The sequence below is a fragment of the Stegostoma tigrinum genome, chromosome 10, assembly GCF_030684315.1.
Source record: "Stegostoma tigrinum isolate sSteTig4 chromosome 10, sSteTig4.hap1, whole genome shotgun sequence".
NCBI lineage: Eukaryota > Metazoa > Chordata > Chondrichthyes > Orectolobiformes > Stegostomatidae > Stegostoma > Stegostoma tigrinum.
The window spans coordinates 68828928-68856604 of NC_081363.1; the positions used below are offsets into that span (position 1 = coordinate 68828928).

Below are 27677 nucleotides of genomic sequence, written 5' to 3' on the forward strand. Positions count from 1 at the left end.
CCAAAATGCTAAACACAAAGATGATTGATAATATCATGATTTCAGGAGACTGCTTATCACCAACAGCTACAGGAGGAATCCACAAACATCAACGTGAACATTCCTCCCATTTCCTACCCATAAGCTAAAGTTCACCCTAAGGTTCTTTTGTATATGAACTGAGAGAGTCTGAAAGGTTAATACATGTTAGTATGCAGCACCCCCCCTCCCCCGCCATGATGTCAGGGATTTGGGCACAGTATAGAAGAAGCATGTAGGAGATAGATATGGACAAGTTTATTCGGAACAGCGTCTTTAGCTATGTGTCGTACTATTGAATCTGTTAATAGTTGTATTATTTACTGAACAAGATCTTCTAGGCAGACCAGAGGGATGGACAGCCTAATCCAGCCAGGCCACTTCAGCCTTAAAAGAACTCACGTATAACATAATGACAGCAGTGGGTCTTTGCCACATTATAACAAACAGTAAAGACCAGCAGGATTTCTAAATGGTGCCAATGGAGAGAAACTAGAGTTCATGTCATCCAGTAAAAAGCAGGGGAAAAAAGCATACTAGTGTTCCAAAAGAATTCAAGATAAACAGAAATAGCAGATAACTGACAAAAGTAAATCCAATAAATTATGGCAACACTTAGCACAGAATAATATCTTGGAGAATAGCACAGAAAGTATTTCAAACATGACAAAGACATGCAAGAATTGCAGAAATCTATCGTCCCAAAGCTGAGATATAGGCTAAATTGCAAGGCAGCAGTCTTCAAAGCAGTCCCAGTCATGGTTGAACCAGTGAGCTAATCAGATATCAAGGAGTGCACAAATCAAAACCAAAAAGTCTTGTACATAAGACAAAATGTTATTGCAGTAACACTGGCCGAAAGGACAGTAACCATTTTTTAAAATTGCAGCTCCACTTGGGTATTGCTACAACAGCACACACATACTATGAGAGAGAACTGGAAAAACAAAGCTAAGAGGGCCTGGAAGGAAAACCAAATGTGTATATTCCAGGAACAGAGGGAAATTGGTAACTGTGGATTGGAATATCAAAATGCACTGGGCTTTTTTTGTAAACTCCTAACACATAGCAAATAAATATGGCTAAATTAGCCAAGAACATTAAATAACAGTGAATGTCAAACAAACAAAACACATCTTACTCGACATGTTTGTATGATAATGCCATTAAAATATTTAAAACTGGAAAATATATATTTACAATTGGTCAACGATAACAGTGTAATGAAGCTTCTTCAGTTTCTTTAAAAATATCAAATTTAGTTGGCAGTTTAATTCCCAATGGTGTCTGCTGTGCTTTTAAGGGTCAATCCCAGCTACTCCATCATCATGAAGAATTTGGTGGGATGGTTTCACATTCCTGGCACTGTCAAGTTCTTCCTAGCTGGTTGCAAGGGAGGATCCAGGATGGGACCATCTTGGAAAACTGGCTCTTAAGAAAAAGGGCAGGCAGGGAAGAGGGTCATTTTTTCTTATTCCAAGAATGCCAACTGTCAGAACAATTGATATTAATCAAAAGTTCTGAGCCATTAACTCTGGAAACCCAAGAGATGAAGCAAAACGAGGCAGAAGTTATTGCCTTTGACCAATTGTGCCTTCAAGGAATCCTTGTAAAATTGAAGTCAATGGAAATCAAGGGGAATACTTTCTTCTGTTTGGAGTCACATCTCTCATAAATGAAGATGGCTTTGCTTGTTGAAGGCAAGTCATATTAATTCCAGGACATTGCTGCAAAGAGATCTTTAGTGTGATGTTGTTTTATTATAAGTTGCTTCATTAATGGCCTTCTCTCCAGATAATAACACCACAACTGGGGATGCTCACAAATAATTGCAGTGTTCCACACAATTAATAACGTCTCAAATGCTGAAGCAGTTCATTGTTACATGCACCAAGACCTAATAATATTCAGGCTTGGGCCGACCAGTAACAAGTAATTCACGCTTGAGACAAGTACCACGTCATGCAGTAAGACAGAATCTAACCATTTTCCCTGGAGATTAAACCGTCGCTCAATCTCTCACCAAAATCCTGGACGTTGTCCCAAAACATAAGTGGATCAACAACACAATTTCGACAGTTAGAAGAACAGGTCAGAGGCTGGAAATTCTTAAGCAACCCACCTCCTGACACTCCAAAGCTTGTTCATCGTCTACAAAGCATGAGTCAGGAATTTCATGGAATATTCTCCAATTGGCTGTTATCTCAGACAAAGCAGCCTACTTGATCAATACGTTATCCATGCCCTACAACATTCACTTCCCTCCACCATCAAAACCCATTAGCAATAACGTGTATCATAATTAGATGCACTGCTGCCAAGCCTCCTTCAACGGCGCCTTTCAAACCTTAGGCAGTAACTTCTAATACATAGAAGGACAAGGGGAGAAGATGCATGGGAGCACCACCACCTACAAGGCTCCCCTCCAAGCCACACACCTTCTGACATGCCAATATATTGCTGTGCCGTTACTGTTGCTGAGTAAATATACACTTTTCCCTTCCCAACTTTGGGTGTTCCCACACCACATGGACTGCAGTAGTTCAAGAAGGTGGCTGACCGCCATCTTTTAAAGGGAAATTAGGGATGGCAATAAATGCTGGCTTAGCTAGCTGTTCTATTCCATGAAAGCCTAAAAAACTACATAACACAAGGGCAAATTACAGCCATCAAAATGGCAAATAAAAGTGAATGTGACACAGATGAAAACAAGCCATCCGAGAACTACAGTATCCATAAATTGCATACTGTACTGATGCGATTATGACGAATTATACGAACATAGATTCAGCCGAGAAAGAATACTGCATTTAAACTGTATTTGTCTTCACAGCCTTGCTAAGCTTGAGTACTGTAGATGTAAATTTAAGGGTTGATCCTTCTCTAGAATAAAGCACAACGTAACTCCTTGCTCCTTATACTCATGCTATATTTACACAGTGAAACTTTCATAAAACTTATTTTATGAAATGAGTATTTCTCTTTGAATTGTACACAGTTTGATTTAATGTCATGCAATTTTACAGTGCACACTGCTGAGATATCACTTGAAGAGAGAACATGGTAGTTTTAAGGACAGACTATAGAACATGTGACCAGCAGTCACTCTACAGTCTAGCTTGCAGCGTGTGGTGTGAGGGATTTGCAGATTCTTCTTCCTATAATAATAATAGTTGCTGAATCTTTATAACAAATCAGTCTGCTGAGGAATCTCACAATATAGCTTGAAACAAACTGAAGCTATGTTTAGTTTGAGACTGATTACTTTCTGTAAGTTTACCATAGAAGCACAAAACTGTTCAAAGCTTAAAGATCTGTATTAAATGTAACACATAAAAGGGAACACATGAAATTGACAATATTCAACTTAAGTTAGCACACCATTACAAACAGAAAACAGAATAGCTTTCAAATACATGGAATGCAAATGTTAGTTGTAGATGTTAACAGTAATTTAATTATTCTTGCTATGAAGCATACTTGCCTACAAATATATCGACATATTCTTAAATTTACAGAAAGGCTGAAGCATCTGCTATAAACAGATTCTCTCAAGTTAAATTTTCTTGACAACTGTTCATCTCATAATCCAAGCAGTTCAGCTTGTACTACTAATTGTTTAAGCATCATGCATACATGCCATGGCAATACAACTCACAATAATCAATGCTTAAAGAGTATTCACAGACATGGTCAACAGAACAGTCTAATGCAAGACCGTGCCTTAATAAAGGATTGTCTGTAAAAGTCACATCAAAGAAGGTGAAACAGCTGAAAAAATACAGTTACGTTAATCAAATGTTATACACATTTGATGGAAATATCCTTCTTCTGTTGTGGTTAGCTGAACCAACAATTCCATTGGTATGCAGGTTTTAGCTTCTCTGACAGTGTAGGAAACAATTTCCAACTGATATTTTGTTCCCCGACACAACTGAAATCTGTAAGTTATATTTATTGGCTCTTACCTACTGTAATAAAGAACCGTTGGCAACTAAATTCATAATGACTTTCTTGACAACATATTCAATTTGTGCTCTTTTGAATTTTGAATTTTGAGTTTTGAATGAGTCAAATACATTCTGAAATAATTTACCAATTGTTTCTTATGTATAGCCTGGCCTCACTTACCTGATAATTCTGGGTTTGTATACTGGATAATGAGCTGGTAGTCCTAGGGAAATCATCATCCAAATTGAAAACTTGTAGTTTGGCATCTATCTCAGCCAAATGTTGTTGAACCATGGGTTCTGGAGTGTAACCTTCTCTTTCTGCCACAGATAATGCCCAAGGAACTGAAGTGTCCTACAGACAAATAAAACAGAAAGCATCAATGTAACTTTTAAGTAGGATAAGAACTCATTTGTACAACTGCAAACCAGAACAATAGCAGGAACCAGATGGCAATAAAATCTTTTCTATGCAGCACTAATATTGAAAAAAAACACAAAAAGGAAAGCAAAACCAAAAACAGAAATTGCTGGGGCAACTCAGCAGGTCTGGCAGCAACTGTGGGCAAAAAGTAATGTTTCAAGTTCAATGACCCTTCATCAGAATAGGAGTAGGAAAGCAAATATGACTGTAATTAATCACACGGGAGGAATCAATAAATTAATAGAGCAGAGTATTCATTGGGCAGCATTGGCAATATCGCAATTATTTTCATGGATTTAAGAAAAAGCGTAATTTTAATTTTTGATTGCTAATCAACCAGAGTTAAATTTCTTAACTGTTACAGATAAGGTGGATTTGTGAAAACTGAAAAGGAAATTTGATATTCAACAGATGAAGAAAGCCATAAAATCTGGAAAGAGAAGTGCCAATAAATTCTTCAAGTAATAGATATATTTAAAGCACATCTTTATTATTGCAGATGTTTAAAGCACAATGAACACATGCAATTCTGTGGCATGAACTCAACAGTAGTGATAGACATCTCTGCTACAAACACAAGTGTTCCACAATTACCCACTGTCTGTTCCACATGAACCAGCACAACAACTTGAAAGATGGCTTTTCATCTCGTCTGCTGCCAAGCAAACTAATTTCATTTGTCTATTTCCATTATAAGGAGTGGAGCAGTGTTGAATGAATTTCAAAAAGTATAATTTGAAATCAATATCATATAACAATCTAATCTCTGTTCATCATTATCAGATAATGCAAAGTCAAATTCCCCAAAACCTTTACATTCCAAGAGAGTTATAGCACATCCAGACAGTCGTGAGGTGCCCGTCTCTTGTGGCCCAATTTCTTTCCTCCTGAAACCTGGTGCTACCTGAAGCATTGCAAGCATAAATGCAGAATTAATCCTGCTTTTAAGTCAGTTACTGTCACACATTTTGCTATGACTATATAACTAACTTAAAAATAACAGCTTATCAACTTATTACTGGATATTTTAAGAAATAATGGAATTTTTTCACTACTAATTTTTGTATATGCTCAGCAGTTGTTGTTAAACCTGATATGATAAGAGCCAGATACAGCATTGGATGAAAGAAATTTCACATCAAATGGATAAATTGACATAATCAGCTCCACAATAAGCCAGCTTGTAAATTTTCACCCGGAAATGGTTAGTGATTTATAATTGTTACAATAGTGGGGTCCAAGAAGGGGTTCATAAGGGGAACAGAACTCACCTCAAGTATCTTTTTTGTGAAACTACCAGCTGATACTAATGTTACAGCAACACTGAAAGCTTTTTTTAAAATGAGCTTCAGTTTTTGAGCTATACCTTTCTTACACGTAAACAAACAATCCAACAATTGGTCTCAAATCCGATTATTAAGTGACTTTGTTTGAACAGATGTGCTAAAGTTTATTTTTTATTTATTGTGTTAATAACAATAACTTTATCAACAGCAATACTTAAGTAGTTTTAAAGTTGTACAGAATTGCCATTAATGTGGCAGTGAGGTTCTAGAGTGTCAGAATTGACTGAAGATTATGCTGCAAGTGAAGAGGATGCATAAGAAACCATATTCCAGGGAGCTGAAGGTTGTGACATGGAAACATCAAATCAGCTAAGATTAACAACATAAATAAATGACTTCATGAAATTGTTTCACAGATGAAGAAGAAATGGTTGGATTTCATATATTAGAGAACAAGGAGTCATGGATGTAGGATGACAGGCAAAGAATGAGGGCAGAGGAATTTTAAACAATCTTTTGAAAGATTTTGAGTGCAGTGGGTTGAAGTGGGGGGCAAGAAGGTAACATTCCCCCACTTTCCAACAGAGACCAACAGGTTTGTACAGATGCTACAGGAGTGCTAGCTTCTCATGTTTTATGAATTCAGACAGAGTCAAGTTAAGCATCTGGAACTTTGCTCATTGCATTAGAGGCAATAGCTTCGCTAAGCTCCTCTACTGTGGGTTCTATCGTAACAGGCAGGCTTTCTATGTTGTCTACAGCATTCTCAGTGACAGTGATTTCCCTAGTGTATCACTCTGTTCATTGCAGTCAGTGATGATTTCCTGTCTTAGCTTTCATTGGAGCTATTTTCTTTGTTATTGGATCCATTCCCTTTGATAACTTCATACAATCCCTGACGTTCCATGTGTTGAAGAACTTTATTAAAGCTGGGACCACTAGTAAGAGCTACACCATCTAGCAGTCTGTTGAACTTCACTTCCGTTACGACCAGTCTGCAGATGAGGCTCATCATTTACTATGGTTCCAAAAGGGAGTACCACATCGCTGAGCTCCCAGATGGCTCCCACTCTTTATTCACCTGGCCCTTCAGTTAGTTGAAACAAGCATCATTTAAAAAGGATTCCTTCCCTTCTGGACGTCTTTCTCCTGACCAAAAGAATTCAAGGTTTGAATAAAGCCAATTTAAACAGGCTTCCTTGATCATCTAAACATGAGAAGAAATAAAAATTCAGAATATATACACATAGCTGAGGAATAAGAAGCAAATCCAAGAAAAAAATAAAAGTTAAAAAATGATATATGCCTCAGTTCCTGTCTTTCTTGTGAAGAATAGGTAGTGAATGTTGCATAAGTTTCATTTCATGGTACCCAATGGCAATGACAGTGGTAGGTAAGCGGTCAGTTTCAGGCCTGGTGGCTTTGCAGGTTGACTGGAATTTTTTTGTTCTATTTCTTGTTGGACTATAACCTTGTGTTGTGTGACTTCTACCTTTGTCCACCATCAGTCCATGCACATCATTGCTGTTTGAAGTTTCCACGAATCTGTACAATGGATCCACACAGAATTCTTCCAATCACTGAATTTACATCAGTGGGCACCACTTGTTGCATTCAGAGCCTTCTTGTTTGGATCCCTCAAAAGCAAACCACTTGGCAAGTTTCATTTCAGTGATGTTAGTCTCAAACCAGTCAGATCTTATTTCCTCCTGGCTCCTACATGTTAAGTCCACACTATTTTATATGGTGTCTTAATGTATGTTCAATTTCATTTCTGCATTTGTGGGGGGATACTGAAGAGCAACTCTTCAAACATGGCTATGAACTGTTGTTTTTAATCTGGCTAGGCAACATAGCTGACATTAACTGAAGAAGTATTTCTGCTCTGAATGAAAGATTCTTAAGCAGTTTGCTGCAGACCAGGGACTGACCTGTACCACAGTCAGTATTATGCTTGCTTCAAGTGTTGAAAATGCTGTTCAGAGGCTCACATGTGGTTGTGATCTGAACCAGACAGTGTCATCACCCAGATCTTGACCAGTTCCAGGACACCATGCAGCGGAGGTTGCTCTGAAAGAAGATATTAACTGCATAAAGCTAGTCCCAAAGCTCAACTAATTTCTACCTGTTCTCACTTTATCTTTCCCAGGCCACAATTCACAAGGCAGAAAGGCTATGCCTCATGGTTTGCACATACTCTTGCACTGAAATCCTCCAACCCATAAACATTCATAAGGTTAACATGTCCTGCTGGAGTTGAAAAATATTCAAAAAGACTGCTTCCATCGTTTTTTAAGGAAGCATGTGCTCAAAAGAGAAGAAAATTCTCCTTACTGTCTTAAATGGATGACTCTTATTTTTAAACATTAACTCTAATTATAGCTTCTCACACAGGAGTAACCAACCTCTTCATATCTACCTTGTCAAGTGGCCTAAATGTGTCACGTTTCAATCAAGTTGCCTCTTTCTTTCCCTTCTAAACTCTAAGGGTTGCAAGCTTACTGTGTCCAGCCATTCCTCTTTAGACAACCCGCCCTCTCCATGTATTAGTCTAATAGGTCTTTTATGAACTGTTTCTAACCCATAGGCATCCTTTGCTAAATAAGGAGACAATATTGTACACAGTACTCCAGATGTGGTCTCGTCAATGTTCTACATAACTAAAACAAAACGTCCATGTTCTTGTGTCAATTCCGCTATCAATAAACAATAATATTTTATTTGATTTCCGAATGACTTCCTGTTGAGAGTAGCGAGTTCTTTATTGCTGAGCCTGCTCCTTGCTCAGCCCTTTCAGCTACTTTTAGATCAGCATGCAATGAGATTCACTCTCCGTAAGCACGGGCTCTTGTAATGAAGCTAAGTTAATGTTTAACCTTCAAGTTCCACATCAATCACAGCTGTCTTGCGTGTATTATTGGACTGTTTTCTAACAATTTCAGACACTTGGTCTTGACATTCTAGCAACTGAAAAGTTGCTTTCTCCTTTCTTTTGGTCAGTTTCATTTGTTTGCCTATTGACTTGGATTCTGTCACTTGTAAATTCTGAGCATCCTTTAAAGCAGATGGAATGTGAGTGATCAGCATTTTACTTACCAGAGACTACCCAGCTTGGGGTGGACAACTGCTGCCCAATGGGACACAACAATCCTTCCTACCATTAGAGAAAGTGCATAACACCAGTTCTCTATGCCAATTGATTTCAGCTTATGACTTCTAGCTGCTGTTTACCTTCTTGTATTAACGCTCTGCAGTGAAGCTGGAGTATTATCTCCAGGGCACAAACCTGGGCAACCCTTGCAGAGCTACAAGTACAGTGAAATTCCTTATAGAATTAGGGATTGTCAAAGATCAGCCTCCACCTCTCAGGCTTGCAGCTTGAGGTCAAAGAACTGCAAAGTAATAAGTTTGGATCCAGCTTGGTTACAAGAGTTGCCAGCCTAAAGTATAAAATCAGTGTTGAATTTCACATCTTAATATTCTGAATTGTGATTGTGTATTAGCAGACCAATTAACTCAGCAAGCAAATTATTGAAAGTAGGTAAAAGATTACCCTTAGATTTATGTAACACTGGAGTGCAAATTATTGAAAAGTTGCAAGTCCTAGAATGCAGTAAGTGGAATATTGCTTGTGGAGATTATTTAGATTAGATTCCCTACAGTGTGGAAACAGGCCCTACGGCCCAACAAGTCTACACCACCCCTTGGAGCATCCCACCCAGACCCATCCCCATCCCCCCACAACCCACACACCCCTGAACACTACGGGCAATTTAGCATGGCCAATCCACCGAGCCTGCCCATCTTTGGACTGTGGGAGGAAACTGGAGCACCCGGAGTAAACCCACGCAGACACGGAGAGAATGTGCGAACTCCACACAGACGGTCGCCCGAGGGTGGAATCAAACCCAAGTCCCTGGTTCTGTGAGGCTGCAGTGCTAACCACTGAGCCACCGTATCACCCCCGTATTGCAAAACTATGTCACACATAATGCAATACAGTAATTTTGCTGTCACAGCAGGCAAAAACTATATTTGACAGGTATTTTTCTTGCTGTTTGAATGAGACAGCAAAGGATGGATAAAAATATAGTTTATAATGGGATCTGTTGGGACAATCTGGATTACCTGTACCATTCAAAGGAGCCAGAGATTACTTATTTACTCTTGTTTGTTAATCTTTTTGTTTGCAAACAACCTTTATCAAAAATAAATGAATGGATTTCAGTGAAATTTGTACACAGAGAAGGTGTGGTATAATGAAGATCTAATTTGTTTCTAATGAAGAAGTGCACCTAGTTTCAGGTTCTGGAATTTTTTAAAGGATCATTTTACACTGGTAAACAGGGAGAAATAGTTTTTTTTAAAATGAGTGGTATTGGTTGTTTTATTTTATTGTCATTGCTTTAGAGAGTCATGGACGTTTCAGATGCTATGATGTCAAAATGTGAGCAGAGTTTTCAAAGCAGGCTGCTGGATGTGGATTGATCTGAAGCCTCCTTAGTGAAAAGTAGATAGGCAGCTGTTTGTGTATAGTGAATGAGTAAGAGAGTATACTGTAAAATAGCCAAGAAACAATGCAGGTGCATCTTCCAACTTCACAGTGTTCCTGATATATCCCAGTGCAGTAATTTAGCATTACTGTTCTGTCACAAGATGATAAGATGCTATCTTCTTCCAGCTGATCTCCTAAATCAGGATCTCCAGTGCTGCATCTGAAAGGTAATGGGTTCCAAAAAACTACTTTTTTGGTATGCAGGATCCTGAACTGCCTTGCAGTTATGCTCAGCCAAAAAGTAACTTCCCTTTAAAAGGTGCAGGATCCATTTTAAATAATATTAGGGAGGCCCAAATTTCAGCTCCCTCTAATTAAGCAAACCACCAATCAACAGAGGTACTGGCAACTGGCACTCCACTAAAGGGTACATGATGCCAAATCTGAGACCGCTAAACTTTTTTATCCCAGAGACCTGGTTCATGTGTCAATCCATACTCAGTCGATTTCAGCAGCAGTAAGTGAGCTATGATGAGCCCAAGCACCCATGAATTGAAGTAGTGGAAGTAGGCATGTTTCCACTCCTGGTTGCTATCAAAAAGACTAGTAAATGGGAAATGTTCAGTGAAGACAACATTAGGCTTGACTATGATGCCCTCCAATGGTTAAAAATCCACTTGAAAATCATTTAATGTTAGGTATAAAGAATGATTATTACACTTGGTATCAGGAAGCAACCTTGAATTATTTTACACAGAGCAATCAAAATTAGCTTTGCTATAAAAGGAATGTAGAGCTTTAAAGTGTGAAACAACTGATCTTACTTCATTGTTTGATGAATCAGCTTCAACATCCATTAATAGATCTGTTAATCTTTTTTTCTCATCATCAGTCAGTAGCACAGGGTTCTTTGCTTCTTTTGCTAACTGCAAAATTAAGTAATTTGTTTTTAAATGACTAGGCTAATGAAAGAAACACCCATAAAAAACTTAAACCTGTTTAAAATTAGACAGACAAGTCAAAGCTGGAAAGCCCAAAGCAGAGCACCTCTTTGGTGGCATGGCATGGGCTGGTGTAGCCTGTAGCAGGATACTCTCTGCAGCATGGAGCAGTATGCTATAGCAGCGAAGTAGCAAAGGTTAGACTCTTCTCAAGTTATCACTTTTATTTAATTCTGTGAACAGCGCTTATGTATGAGCAACGGTATACAGTTTTCATTATATTTTACATTGAAGGCATGTGACAATAAAGGATATTCATTCAAAGATAATTTTTGAGATGAAAACAAAACTGGACACGCACAACTAGCCAATAATTGATCCAACATCAATATACCTCAAGACAATAAGCTACTGTTGCAGTCAACATAGTGTGGTGAGGTCAAAAATAATTCCACCTACCTCAATGTTCTTCTTAACAAAATCTTTAACTTTGATCCTATTTTGGGGGAACATTTGGTTCCTTTGGTCTTTGTAATGGACACTTTTAGAGTTGATTTCTGAAGGCAATTTGGTTTCTGAAGTTAATTTAACTCTTTCACTACTGTCTTGGTAGTCTAACAAGAAAGCAAACAGAGTTTTGGCATTTATCAAACAGATTCCCGTCACCTGCTGAGCTGCTCCAACTCAATATACAGAATGATACAACACATCCTGCTCCAATGCTGATTGATGGGTGAGGGGGTAGCCAACAAATATCAGCTGAATCAGGGTTGCTGTAAAGTTCAAGAAAAAAGACTACTTAGAAATGAAAAATGATGTGTTCCACAAAAACATAACTTAAAACAAAATTTATGCAAAATAAATTTTGCCTCTATAAGTACAAATTGAATCCCTAATTTTCAGAACTGAACCCAGGTTTTCAGTGTGATGATCATTAAAAATAATTACACATGAAACCAATTTTTGGGCTTCATGTTTTATATTTGGGTCAGAAACGCCACACAAAGTAGTAAGGAATATTAGTAAATGGAATTCCTTACTTATATAATAACAACTTCACAGAATGTGTTTAAATGTAGAACAACATCACTATGCTTTTGACAGAGAATATATTTTTTAAAAAGGTGTCAAAGAAGGCGGTATTAACCAAAGATTTGGTCAAAGATATGGCTATTAAGAAGGTAATTAAAAATACAGTAAATAAAGAAGTAACATCAGGAGGAAACTCTCGACTACGGATCTGGACTGTTGAAAGTAGCCAACAGAAGAACAAAAGGACAGGAATTGTAGGAAGTCCAGCTTCAGAGTTTGCAAGGAAAAGTGGGGGACTAGAAATGTCAAGGTCATGAAAGGAATTAAATGTAAAGGGCACAGGGAGATCAGAAGCTGAAGACAAGAATGATAAGTGAGGAGACATCTAGTTATGAATAATGAGATAATTTTAGCTAATTTTGTGAAGCATAAAAAGAGACAGCATAAAACTGAAAGAAAAAAATTAAAAATAAGGAACAAACTACAGATCCTCGAAAATGGAAAAAATACCAAATCAGCAAAGGATAGCAAAACAGAATGTAGTGGCTCCTACATGGGAGCATGAAGGAAATTTTCAAGGATAAAAAAACGACATTAAATACTACAATAATTCAAGGTAAAAGATAGTCTCAGGAGCATTGTTGGATGAGAGCTCTCATGGAGATGCAACAGGATCTCTTAACTGATAATCATAGCTATCTAATTAACCACAGTCCTGGAATGTGGACTCGAACTGATCAGGACATTGTCATGGGGAAAGCAGCAGTGGTTGGCAGTCTCCACAACCCTTTCTGAACCAAAACAGTTACTTGTTCAGACAACACCTTTTTTAAAAGAACATAAAATAGCATCCCGTGCAAATGCATGTAGTGTCTAGCACACACAAATGAAACACACTGCAACCAGCTGATAATCATAAATTAGGTTCCAGATTTTTTTAAAAATACATTCATGGGATAAGGGCATTGCTTTTAGGTAGCACTTATTGCCCATCCTTAATTGCCCAGAGGGCAGTTAAGAGTCAACCACATTGCTGTGGGTCTGGAGTCACATGCAGGCCAGACCAGGTAAGGATGGCAGTTTCCTTCCCGAAAAGGACATTAGTGGGCCAGATGGCTTTTTCCCAACAATTGGCAATGGATTCATGGCCATCATTAGATTCTGAATTCCAGATTTTTTTTTCAAATTGGATTCAAATTTCACCATCTGCCATGGTTGGATTCGAACCTGGGTCCGCAGAATAATATCTGGGTCTCTGGATTAACAGTCCAGCGTTAACACCACAAGGCCATTGCCTCCCCTTCCAGTGTAAATCTTAGCACATTCTGGATTATTTAATAACTGTTGTTCCAATAGCAAAATCACATATAGAAATGGATGCTATGTTGTAGAGTTGGCAAGCACAGGCACTACTCATTGGCACCATCCTGGTGCAAATACATATTTAACTATGGCCCAAACTCTGGATTATTCACATCTCAGTCTGCTGAGAGTAAGAAAAAATAAGCTTTAACTTCTTAACTGAAGCAATGCTAAGAAAAGTCATGTACTAGCAAGGAATTAGTTGTATACAACTTACTAGTCAATTATGATCACTTTTTGAGTTAATCTGAGAAAAAATAAGGTCTGTCCAGGAGAAATAGATTCAGTGCTCAAATTTTATACATTTTTTGCTGCTATTAGAATAAATAATTTCTAATTTTGTTAACTAAAAATATAACTTTAAATCACCCAGCTCAAAATTGCTTCAGTTATCAGTTGAAAAGATACAACTTCGATAAGCTCACAATTTTATTGTAAGATTTTTGAATTTTGAAAGTAGCAGTTAGAGATTACTACAGCTAACAACAAGGGAAGAGGAGTTTAAATCAGTGCTCTAGTGCCATCTGTTGTTAAAGATAATAGCACAACATGTCTTTGAGGCAACCGATTCAAGATATTATTTGGCAATGAAAAATGTTATATCATATATAAATGACAGGGTGAACCTCCTGGAAAACAAAAATAGCTGTCGAATTTTATTCATATTTGCTCATGAAATGTGGATATTGCTGGCAATGTTATTTTATTATTCCATGTTACTGGCACAGAACTGACTTCTTGAAATACGACAGAGTTATTATAGTTTCTACAATGATGTTAAGTAGAAAATTCCTGGATTTTCAACTTACAATAATAACAAAGGAACAGCATACATACTGCTGGCATTGTGCACCAGTGGCAGTGTAAACAGGCGTGTTAGATAGCAGATGGAGTGTCGATCAGGTTGCTTTGTCTTGGATCGTGTTGAGCATCTTGAACGTTGTTGGATTGGGCTCATCCAGGCAAGTGAAAGGTGTTCAATAACACTCCTGACTTGTTACCTTGTATTTAGTGGGCAGGCTTTGCGGTGTTAGGAAAAGTGAAAGCCAGCCCGGCCTAATCTGCTCTTGTAGCCACATTATTTCTTTGCTGTTCAGTTAAGTTTCTGGTCAATATTACCCGCACAATATTCTGGCAATTTTACAGGTAAAAGGCAGAGTGAGCCAGATCACAGACCATAAATTCGGAGCCTTGAGGCATGCAAATTTCATACATGCAGATGGCTGATAACACGAATAATAAAGGAAAGATCTTTTTTCAGATTTCACACTTAACTTGTTAAACTGCTCATAAATTTTCTTCTTAAAATGCAGTAAATGTGAAACAGAAGGTTACTTGAAGAATGCAGGTTGCAAACTTCAAATTTTGCCACTGTGTAGTTCACATACTTTCTCTCTTAAGAAGGAGGAAAGGAAGATAAAGAAGAGGAATAAATTATTCCAAGACATTTCATGTAGATCAAAGCAATCTCAGAAATATCATAAGGGCTGGGAGAAATGACAGAGCATCACTTTTGTTAAGGTTCTCAGACATTATAGATTTATTTTCAAGTTAAAAACACAATCCAGTCAGAAAGGTTGATTACAAAACATCATGCGCTTTTGGATTTGACCTTTAGGACTTGAAGAAGGATAATATACTTGGAAGATTTGTATTAAGAAACCAGTGAACAAAGATTTACCATTGTTAAATGCTCAAAATGACCAAAGACTGGTGTCTTTTCTGAAAGTATATGCACAGGCATTGTCTAAAACCCATCTGTTTCCATTCCAAGCAAGCTGAAAGTGCAGTTTGCAAATCTAATCTGGTTAACAAATTGGAGCTTTTTAATGGTACACATAGCATTCAGTTTTTGACAGGTCTTAAAATGCATAAAAGTAGATAAATCCCTGGGACCCGATCAGGTATATCCTAGAACTCTGTGGGAAGCTATAGAAGAGATTTCTGGACACCTTGTTGAGATATTCGTATCATCGACACCCAAGGGTGAGGTTTCGAAAGACTAGGGGGTAGCTAATGTTTAATGTTTAAGAAACGTGGTAAGGAAAAGCCAGGGAACTATAGACTAGTGAGCCTGACATCAGTTGTTAGAGGGGATTCTGAGGGGCAGGATTACATGAATTTGTAAAGGTAAGGACTGATTAGGGGTAATCAACATGGCTTTGTGCATGGCAAATCATGTCTCACTAACTTGATTGTGCTTTTTTTGAAGAGGTGACAAAGAAAATTTATGCAGACAAAACAGTAGACATTGTCAACATGGCTTTGTCAACATGGGCTTTAACAAAGCATTTTACAAGTTCCTCAAGGTTTGGATACAAAATTGGCTTGAAAGGAGGAAGCAGAGGCTGATGGTGGAGAGTTACTTTTCAGACAAGTGGTGTGCTGCAGGGATCAGTGTTGGTCCACTGCCTTTCGCGATTTACGTAAATGATGTGGATGTCAATATAGAAGATCCAATTGGTAAGTTTGTAGATGACACCAAAATTGGTAGTGGAGAGTGAAAGAAGTTATCTCAGAATACAACAAGACATGGATCAGATGGGCCAAGGACCGATGAGTGGCAAATGGAGTTAAATTTAGATAAATGTGAGGTATTGCATTGTGGTAAGGCAAAACAGGGCAGGACTTAGATAGTTAGTGACAGGGCCCGGGGGAGTGTTGCCAAACAAAAAGACGAAGGGGCACAGATGCATTGTTCCTTGAAACTGGAGTCATAGGTAAAGGCGGCATTGGCACATTTGCCTTCATTGATCAGTGCATTGAGTATAGGAGTTGGACATTGGTGAGGACATTCCTGGAATACTATGTTCAATTCAGATCTCAGAAGGTGGTGCACGTATGGAATGAACTGCGAAAGAAGTGTTGGAGCTGGACGTAATTACAAGATTTAAAAGCTGTCTGATGGGTGAATAGGAAGGGTTTAAGGGGATATGAGCCAAATGCCGGCAAATGGGACTAGAACAGTTTAGAATATCTGGTCGATGCGGACAGTTGCACCAAAGGGTCTGTTTTCCACGCTCTATAACAATACGACTCTATGATTGCTTAGCAAACAGTCACACTGCTGACTCTGATGACAAGGGAGTTGTTTTCATTACGTCAAAACCCCTGAAAGAGTGTGGAAAAGCTGGAAAATTCAGAGGGTTCTGACTTACTTAAGTTTGACAGTTACCTCGGAAAGATTAGAGGGCTAAAAGTCCCCAGTAACTCCTCGGTAACTATTAAATAAACTAACTCACCACTGACTCCCTCTCCCCACACTTATAACACTTAAACCAAGCACCTCCCCCCGGATCATAACTATCCCATTAACAGACAACCCTTCTTCCGCAAACTGATTCCATGCCAAATAAATCCAACATTTCAAAATCAGAGACCCACTCAAGACCTACAATCCCCACACTCCGACCCTCCCCTGACCAAACCGAACCAGCACAAACCTTCCCCTTTCCGAAGACAGAAATACCTGGACTCTTTACCCGCTTCCTGGAGTTTTGCAATAGGTGATTTGAAGTAAAACTCTGACTAGAAACGTATATTCCTGAACTCTGTCCAACCAAACGGTGAACTCTGGTGTTGGTGAGTGGTAGCACAGAATACCTAGCTTTTTGTAAATCAAAGATTGAAACTAATTAAGCATTATTTAACACCAATTTGGAGAAAATTTCAGTGATATGGCTGAATCAAAATCTAATGTAGGAGTGCTCAATTATCTGCTCCTGCTTTAATTAATTTTATACACTTTTTTGTTTTACCTTGGTCTCTTTCTTTGTTATCTCTTTCATATTCCTCCAAAGGGAGCTGTGTGTGGAATATTGGTGTAACCTCCATGTCTGCACCTGATGCAAGTAAAACAAGAGGAAAGGTTGTGTATCATAGTCAGAGCTGAATATTTTAGAATATGAATAAGTAAATTAGAAATTGTAAAGCCACAACCAATGTGGTTTCACTTTGTTACAGTTTACTGTCTAATTTGCGCATTGTAACTACAAAGCTAATATTACAACAAGCTAAGGTCTAACTAGAAATTCATAAAGGTTTAGCACAATTTCCTTGCTACACTTCACTCCTGTTTATGAAACCAAGTTGCCCTTTCAACTTGGATTTTGCTTAAATGCATTAAAGTCATACATTGATTTTCTAGAATGTTACATATAATGCCTCTTCCCTCTCCCAAGGATTAGACTCCCACGTCTAAGGTGTAATGAACAGTGTAAATGTCTGAAACTTGTTTGGATTGGGCAGTCTACATAGCCCAGAAGGTATTTTCGTTTTCTTTTGTGTTAGATTCATGAGGCCTGGTTTGTTGAAATAAAGGAATGTTTCAGTAACCGTCATTGATTTTTGTAAAGACTTTCAAGTTACAAAGTTTGCTTTAACCAATGGTTCCAACTTAATTTGCTTTAAGCAATTAAAAGAAACCTTATTCCCAATGTGGGAGAAGGACAAATGAATGTTGGGTTAACCAACATCAGGCAGGGGAGTCATACAGCCAACACTGAACCATCTCTAACACGTCTACCTGAAAGTAAATAGAGGGTTGGAGAGGAAGAAGGTAAGGTTTCTGACATGATTGTTGAGCAGACATGTGTACAAACTGCTTGATGAAAAATAAATAAAGTCCACCTCATTGAGCTTCTACCATCCAGGTGCTGTTGATAATGGAGTTGTTGATCAATCATTCTCTGTCAATGTGAATTTGAATTTGAAGTGTTTATTGTCACAGGTATTCAATATAAATGACAGTGAAAAGTGTGTACCTGCACTATGCATAGGTGCTGTTCTCATTAACGTAAAATGTAAAAAAAGATAACTTAGAGAGACTAACTTTTCCTTCTCCACTGCCAGAGTCCTACTCTGGGCTACATAAGCCCACACCATGCCACTGAAAAGAGTCCCGCTCGGGACTACATCAGCCCACGCCATGCCGCTGCCAGAGTCCCGCTTTGGGCTACACAGGTGCCAACACTGTAGCCATGCTGCCTCTGAAGATGCCACAACCACTCTGGAGCCCATCAAAGCTGTCTTACCAAAGAGCTCTCTTTATAAGGTTGGTTTTTGCTCAAACTTAAGGTAAATTGAGAAAAAAGGAAGGGGAAGAAAGAGGGAAAGAAACAAGAAGACGACAAGCCCGGACATAGGAGCCTGTACGCTGCCACCATCATCTCAGTGGAGGGATCATTTGTAATCTCTAAGCAAACTTTGGGATTCATAGATCCAAAGTCACCTGTTCCTCCAAAGCCTGCTCCACACATCTTTGTCTTCCAACAGGAAGCTCACATATTTGAAAATGATATTTTCTGAAATAGAGGTTTCTAATTTGCATATGAATGAATCTATTAAAAAAAAACTAGTCCTAACATTTCCCCAGGAAGCATTTTTTCTACAGACTGAGCATTTGCTAACAAAAATACAGTGTATGCAGTTAGGTTTTGAAATTACCCCACGTTAAGCACGTGTCCTCTGACACTATTGTGCTGGATATTGCGAAATAAATTAACATGTTTTTAGGCAAACAGATTTGGCATCACTGTGATGATTACATGGAAAAACAGTTTACTAGTGCTCATTGTCAAGGCATGGTCTTGGTTTCAATTTCAAAAGTGGAAGGGGAAGCAAAAACATATTGCATAACTGAGTACTGAAATAATCCATGCCATTACAAGTTTTGCAAATTATTGTCCTTCTTCATGTTCCCAAATGTATGGTAAAATTTGGCTTAATTGCATATTCATACATAAAGGCTGATGTTAAGCGATTTCAGAAAGGGTTTTGCTAATGTTATATCAATTTGTCTTGGGTACCATTTTATCATAAACATCACAGGTTTGCCAGAATGTATGTCATTCTTTCATTGTGTCAAACAGTAGCTAGAAGGCAGTGTGGTTACAATAATTCCATTGGTTTCTTCACTTCATTTTGTACAATTAACACCATTAGATTTTCCCTTCACTCACCATTCCCGGTCGGTGTCAAAGCTAGAAATTTTTTAGTGTTCTCTGCCACCTCAGGACACACCACTAATCCTTCACTCTGAAACAAAGAAAATCATTATTTAATTTTCACCACAGCTGGAGCTTTTGGATTTTAACAAATAATTTCATTGTTACGCATGTCACTATACGATTCTAAGGGTAAATGAAGTTTTCTCATTTATCAGTTTTATCATTCTTGTTTGAACAAAGTTCTATTATTCTCCTACAAGTATCTCTTCCCATCCCTTCAACACTTTTCAAAGTTCCATACTGACATTATTGGTAGGACTGCATGATAAGGATCACTCAGTTCATCAAAAATAAATTACATTTGGGGCAGCACGGTGGCTCAGTGGTTAGCACTGCAGCCTCACAGCGCCAGGGACCTGGGTTCGATTCCAGCCTCAGGCGACTGTCTGTGTGGAGTCTGCACATTCTCCCCGTGACTGCGTGGGCTTCCTCCGGGTGCTCCGGTATCCTCCCACAGTCCAAAGATGTGCAGGCTAGGTGGATTGACCATGCTAAATTGCCCAGTGTTCAGGGGTGTGTGGGGTATAGAGGGATGGGTCTGGGTGGGATTCTTCAAGGGGCGGTGTGGACTTGTTGGGCCGAAGGGCCCGTTTCCACACTGTAGGTAATCCAATCTAACATTCATGAGGCATTCAATATGGGAAAAGGTCCCAAGCACTTCATACAAATGCAGTCATACAAAATGACAAACTGAGCAAAAAGTAGAGATATTCAGAACGGAGACCAAAGGTTGATCAAAAAAAATGCTTTGAAGAGTAAAAAGAGAAAATGTGAAAAGGCTCAGCAAGTCTGGCAGCATTTGTATGCAGACAGAGTTAAAGCTCCTATAACCTCTCAAGAGTACAGTGAGGATTCCCTGTACCTATCAGAGGCACTTATTCCCCTCCCCACCCACACAAACTTTAACCTTCCTCTCAAGTTGCTCCTCAACTGCCAAATTATCATAGCTGGACTCTGTTAGCATGCTCCTCCACTACTCCAGACTTATCTGAAGTCTTGACAGTATTAGCTCCTCTTCTTCAGGTTCTGACTGTAGTCCCAGCTCTTGATTTGTAAAATGTTTGCTCTCACCAGTTTCCACTGTTGCTTAGGCTACATGTGTAACCTACGACCTAACCTATAACCCTCAACATAAAACATTGATATTCTTTTGTATCTGAAGGTTGAACAAATGGAGAGGAATTAAAGGGTAAATAAAACTGCATATCGTGTCTTGTATCTGTGCAATTTGAGGAATTAAAGCTTCTGTGAGGAAATTGGGGATAGCTACCCTACTTTTCAAGATAGTGCCATGGTATTGCTTACATCTTCCCCTTGATATTTCTAACTGCTTTTAACTGCACAGAATCCTACTAATTTACAAATTCCTGGCTCTTTTCCTATTAGTCAAGATGATTGACAGGATGCGGAGATGGGCTGAGAGGTGGCAGATGGAGTTCAACCTGGATAAATGTGAGGTGATGCATTTTGGAAGGTCGAATTTGAAAGCTGAGTACAGGATTAAGGATAGGATTCTTGGCAGTGTGGAGGAACAGAGGGATCTTGGTGTGCAGATACATAGATCCCTTAAAATGGACACCCAAGTGGACAGGGTTGTTAAGAAAGCACATGGTGTTTTGGCTTTCATTAGCAGGGGGATTGAGTTTAAGAGTTGTGAGATCTTGTTGCAGCTCTATAAAACTTTGGTTAGACCGCACTTGGAATACTGCGTCCAGTTCTGGTCGCCGTATTATAGGAAAGATGTGGATGCTTTGGAGAGGATTCAGAGGAGGTTTACCAGGATGCTGCCTGGACTGGAGGGCTTGTCTTATGAAGAGAGGCTGACTGAGCTCGGACTTTTTTCCTTGGAGTAAAGGAGGAGGAGAGGGGGCCTAATTGAGGTATACAAGATAATGAGAGGCATAGATAGAGTTGATAGCCAGAGACTATTTCCCAGGGCAGAAATGGCTAACACGAGGGGTCATAGTTTTAAGCTGGTTGGAGGAAAGTATAGAGGGGATGTCAGAGGCGGTTCTTTACACAGAGTTGTGAGAGCATGGAATGCGTTGCCAGCAGCAGTTGTGGAAGCAAGGTCATTGGGGACATTTAAGAGACTGCTGGGCATGCATATGGTCACAGAAATTTGAGGGTGCATACATGAAGGTACTGTTCTATGTTCTATGTTAACAAAAGCAACAAAATCTTCAGATGAAATGGTTTCCCTGAACTTACATTTTCTGCAACAGAGTTTCCAATGTTTGTATTCCTGCTGCTTGCTTTCTTCTGAGACTCTTTCTCACTTTTTTCCTACCAAATAATCAGGACTTATTGCTTATTAAAGATACTAGATATTTTCATAATCTATATTCAGTGAACAAACCTTGAATTACAATACAGTTTAATATAACTATAATTTGAGAATAAGAATCCACACAACTTGACTACCCCTACATCCTTAGCATTAACATAGGATGAGTTGAAACAGCTTTCTACAGAGCATAGAATGTATGCTAAGTATTGTGTAAAGGGGTTTAAGTCAAATGTAGTCCTAGCAAAACCGGAAGCTGATAGTTTGCTCAGAGGTTAGTCAGGTATATCTGTGATGTTCTGGAATATGTCATGTTGATCACAGGTGTTTCAACGGCTGGAAAAGAGTCAGCAGAACTATGTGATTTTGTTCTTCTACTGTCACCTGTTTGCATCTTTATTTCAGTACAATTTATTGGTCATACACATGGAATGGAGTAAAGCAAGTATGCAAATATGGGTAAGTCACTGTACAGTGACTCTCATACAGGAAACACAAGTGTAATCAGTAAAGACCTGATCCACTCTTGCTTCCATTGCCTGAACAACTGAGAAGACAGTAGCGTAGACAGAAGGTAATCTAGAATCTGAAGTTAATGTTCTCGAGACATGAGTTTATATTCCACCATAGCTGGTGTTAAAATTTGAATAAAAATTTAAACATAAAGGCAAGGCTAATGGTGATCATATAACAACTGTTAATCATTATAAGAACACCAACTAATGTCCTTCAGGAAGGAAAGCTGCCATTTTTCTACATACAACTCCAAACCCCAATATGGTTGGCTCAACATCTGGGCAATAAGGGTGGGCAATAAATGCTGCCTGTGCCAGCGATGCCCCAAAATCCACGATTAAATTTTTAAAATCTGCTATTTAATGTTAATGATACAAATTTGAGCTCGGCAAGTTTAACTCATATCTTCTATCATCTTTGAGGTCTCTCAGTACCTTCATATGCCCTCATTCTTATTTTGTTCACTTTACCTCCCTTGCTTGTTTATCATCACTTGATTCCATAATCCCACATCATAACTTATATTTTCATCAGTAGCATTTGGTCGGTAAGTGTTATTACAGCAAATTAATCGCCAGAGTAGAAACTATATGATCTTCATCCCATAATGAAATGAAATCAGATGGATTTTGCAAAAGACAGAGGATGCAATCTAACAAGCCATTTCTAGGTAGTAACGGTGAAAATTCATCCCTATTTAATATTCTTGAATCATCTTAAGATCAATAAGCATACTGTTACCCATTACTACCTGAGACTTGGATACAGTTATTGTTTAACTTCCAAGCTAGCACTTATGTCCTTATTTGATTTTCCACTTTCTAAATTTCAGGTTTTACCAATTTTTTTTATTAACATTGAAATCACCTCCTGTTTTCTTTCAATATACTTCGATGTCATGTGGCACATAAACTTAAGGGCTATTTTCATCATTTTTCTCATAATATATTTTTCCGTCTTCTCATTCCTTTCTTTGTATAATTAAAACTTATTGCCCAAATTCAGATTGTTTCAACATAGGTTTGAAAAATGCTTATTCTTTTATTCTGCGTTTTCAATATTGCCCTGTCCTCATTATTCATTCTCATTATCACCTCACATCAGCTATCTCAAAATAACCAACCAAACACTTTCACCTATTGAGAAAAATCACAATAATTTTGTTTTAACTTCTGTTTCCAAGTCCAAATCTTGTGACCTAGAAGTAAATCCAACTGAGAGAACAGGTGACGAAACAATTGTCAGGTCAGGTTGAACAAGAGGGAAAACAGATTAAAAGGTGGCCCTGGGTTTTGACAGCTCTGCTATAACATCTACACCAGCTTCAAGAACTATCTAACACCAAATAAAAGAACAATAGGAACACATCATCGTTACTTGTTAAAATAAAGATTAAGCATATACAGCTGGGGATGGATTCTTGTGGTATAGTGGGAGTGTCCCTATCTACAGGCCAGATAAACAGGGTCTAAAGCCATAGCAAAAGACTGACGCCTTAATAACTTTAATGAGCTATCAATTTTAATCTGCGAGTTAAGGCCTTCATCATCAAAACCATTTGCAACATCATAGCCAACTACCAAAGCACTCAAAAGATATTATATATGGAAGTTCAGTGTGAAATATTTGTGGCTTTTAATTATTTTAATTTCAAATGATCAGTGTTCATTTTCTTTTTGACTTCAGTAAAGGCTCTACATAAAAATCATTTTGAAAGCATGAATGTGGAGTTGGATGCTTCAATGCATTATTTGCCTGTCAGCAAACAGATAAAAATGAACAAAATAAGTTGATGCAACATGTGAGAACTACCATGACTGAACTTTTTATCTGTTACAGAAAATTTTTTGAAGGTATCAACTCAGTGATAGAGCTAAGAATGTTGTATAAAAATTACATTAAAAACATAAATTGCACTTATTGCTCAATATATGATATTAAGCAAAATGATAAAAAAGGATCAGAATGTTACATGGGTTTCTTGATGTTGATTTACCTCAAGCTCCTCCCAAAGCTTTTTCCTTAGCTCTTTTCCTTGTTTCTTCACTTGCCTTTCTTTCTCCTGCTTCATAACCAAAATTTTATCCAGCTTTTTCATATTCACTATTGCCTCTTCAAGTTGGGCATCTTCACCTTTATGATCCAAATCTGCTTGCTTATTATGGTCTAGCAAAAGGCATTCAATATATTAGCAACACACAGAAGATTGAATATCATCACAATTGAGGAAGTTCCTTCATCGAGACCTAACGTAACCTACTGCTAGTGGGCAGTCAGACTCGTGCAGGACATGGAGGAAGTGTGGGGTGTGGTTAGTGATGAGGAAAGCACCTTGGAGACAAGGTAGTTTTCTTCAGCAAACTAGGGCTAGCCAAGCAGTCCCTAGCAATCATGGTTGATGGTGGTTGTTGAGGGGTGGGGGTAAATGTACCAGCAACAAATTGCCCTTTGCCACTGAAGGGCTCCTTACTGAGCCAGAGAGCAACCACAAAGGAATGTTTCTCCACATGAGCCCATGGATAGGTCTTCCTTTGGAGGCACAATTCCTCTCCTGACTCTGGTAAAATGCTGGTGGAGGCAAGTTGCAGTCCTTGATTAGGTACCTAGTTGACTCAAATGGCTACCCACTGGGTAGCTGCTCCACTTCAGGTACCTGCCTTTGAGAATATGCCATGATGGGGGGAAGAAGTTAGGGTCCACAGTCCACTTTCCAACCTGATACCAAAAACACTTGGCAAAATCTAGATCCTAAACAAATAAAAAAAATGTAATCAGGTCTTAAAGTCTGTTTATTATGCAGCATTTATGGTCACTAAAATACCAAGTGATAAGGCGTACCTCACGGTGAAGTTTTATTTTGTCCTGTTTTGAAAGGGATCCTTTCATAAACATTTGAAATAGTAATGCCAAGTTGGTGGAACATAAGACAAATGTTGAAATGGTGCCCCTTTCCAATGGGGAAGACTGTCATTTTGCCTTCTCCACTTCTATATTATGGATGTGCATGAGGACCCAGATGTAGCAAGATATAAAAGTGAATAGGCATGTAATAACCAATTAAGGATGATCTGCTAGCTTTGCCGCAAATGCCTTTCTAGGTGACATATGCCTGTTCTTCTCATACGGCAGTGAAAAACTTCCAGTTTTATTTTTGTGTAATAAATTAATCTTAGGTTCACAGCATTTCTTCTGTGATATTCTGAGGATCTAGGAAAACTCTGTAGCAGAATAGAAACCCAGAGAGACCAGCAACACGGGGTCTTACCAACTATAACAGTGGGACTCTATCTTTTGAAATTATTCCATTTCCACCTCCCCAGATTTAACAGGCTCCTGGATGGGGAAATCAAAGTGTGAAGACTGCAGACAAGACCATTGGAATAGTTCCCCAGCAATTATAATAGGAATAGGCATTAGTTCAAGGCCTGATAATGGGAATAGAGTCAGTAATCCTGAAAGTGGCTAGTCAGAGGTTGCAATCTACATAAGAAAAGAGGTTGAAAGCTCTTTGAGAGAACCACTCAAACTCTTCCTGGTGCACAAGGAGATGTAAAATAGACACCCATTCACAAAATAGGAACTCTTTCCTCCATTTCACTGCCGGGTTCCCCAAATCCCCAGGAACACACAGAGACATAGTTATTTGCATCTTGGGGGTGGGGGAAATGACAGGAATATGTTATTTTCTGACTCTTCATAATATTCATACACCACACTACCAGCCAGTATAAAAAAGGTGACATGTGTTTGGGTTGTATTTTTAAGGATTTAATCATTTGACATGCCTGTTCTCACAAAGTGCCATTTGTCATTGCTGGGGCGTAAAAACAATATCAAGAGCATTGTATTTGGAATATTTGTAAACTTGTCTAAACACTATCTAAAAATGATTTCTATTGTTTAATGCAAAATGATCACAAGGGACCAGAAATAAACAGAGTGTCTATTTTGCACTTTAAATTTACTTAAAATTTCTTTTGCATAAATAACTCGTAAACATATTATGTGTGTTTTTCATGGGTTTCCTACCAAAGGTAAATGAACTATTCTTGACTCACACATAAACATGACAATAATAGATTTCTGGAAAATTGGATACTGCCGCCTGAATTAAATGAGGAATGCTGGATGACTAGAGAAATTGAGGTTTGGGTCAAGAGAAAAAAAGCATATTTCAGGAACAGACAGCAGGGATCAAATTAATCCCTAGAAGAGTATAAAGGCAGTAGGAGTATACTTAAAGAGGGAAATTAGGAGGGCAAATAGGGCTAAGGAGGACTCATACATTAAAAGGAGAAAAAGGTAACCAGGAGAAGAATTGGGCCCTTAAAGATCAGCAAGGCTACCAAAGTGTGGAACTGCAGATGGAGGAGATACTAAATTAGTATTTTGCATCAATGTTCACTGTAGTGAAGAATTAGGAAGCTAGAGAACTTGGGGAAATAAATAGCAACATCTTGAAAGATGTCCATATTTCAGAAAAGGTGGTGTTGGATGTCTTAAAATGCATAAAGGTGGATAAATCCCCAGGACCTGATCAGGTGTACTCTAGAACTTTGTAGGAAATGATTGCTTGGTCCCTTGCTGAGATATTTGCATCATCGATAGCAGCAGGAGAGGTTCCTGAAAACTGGAGGTTGGCTAACATGTTCCACTAATTAAGAAAGGTGGTAAGGAAAAGCCACCGGTGGTGGGCAAGTTGTTGGGGGATCCTAAGGGACAGGATTTGCATGTTTTTGGAAAGGCATGGACTGATTAGGGATAGTCAACATGGCTTTCAGCACAGGAAACTGTGTTTCATGAACCTAAGTGAGCCTTCTAAAGAATTAACAGACGTGATGAAGGCAGAGCGGTGGACGTGATCTATATGGGTTTCAGTAAGGCGTTTGACAAAGTTCTTCATGGTAGACTGGTTAGCAAGGTTAGATCACATGGTGCATCTAGCCAACTGGATACAGAGCTGGCTCAAAGGCAGAAGACAGAGTGTGGTGGTGCAGGTTTGCTTTTCAGACTGGAGGCCTCTAACCAGCAGTGTGCTACAAGAATTGGTGTTGGGTTCACTGCTTTTCGCTATTTAGATAAATGATTTGGATGTGAACATGCAAAATATGATTAGTAAGTTTGCAAATGACACCAAAATTGGTGGTGTAGTGGACAGCCAAATGGTTACCTCAAAGTACAATGAGATCTTGATCAGATGGACCAATGACCAAGAAGTAACTGATGGAGTTTAATTCAAATCAATGTGAGTAGCTACATTTTGGCAAAGCGAAACAGGGCAGGACTTATACACTTAATGGTAAGGTGCAGGGAACTATTGCTGAACAAAGAGACCTTGGAGTGCAGGTTCATAGTTCT

General features: G+C 38.6%; 1 protein-coding gene across 3 annotated transcripts in view; it reads right to left on the reverse strand.

Moving 5' to 3' along the window:
• The window catches only part of fsip1 (fibrous sheath interacting protein 1), a 353871-nt gene that overhangs the window by 315432 nt on the left and 10762 nt on the right, over nt 1-27677 (reverse strand). For 2 of the 3 annotated variants that reach the window (XM_059649220.1, XM_048538342.2), the window contains exons 5-11: nt 24316-24485; nt 21728-21802; nt 19469-19544; nt 17267-17350; nt 11574-11728; nt 10998-11099; nt 4150-4323 (exon numbers count right to left, since the gene is read on the reverse strand). In XM_059649220.1, coding sequence (XP_059505203.1) covers nt 4150-4323; nt 10998-11099; nt 11574-11728; nt 17267-17350; nt 19469-19544; nt 21728-21802; nt 24316-24485 — 836 coding nt within the window. The remainder of the gene's footprint in view (nt 1-4149; nt 4324-10997; nt 11100-11573; nt 11729-17266; nt 17351-19468; nt 19545-21727; nt 21803-24315; nt 24486-27677) is intronic. The other variant, XM_059649221.1, reaches the window with a different exon arrangement.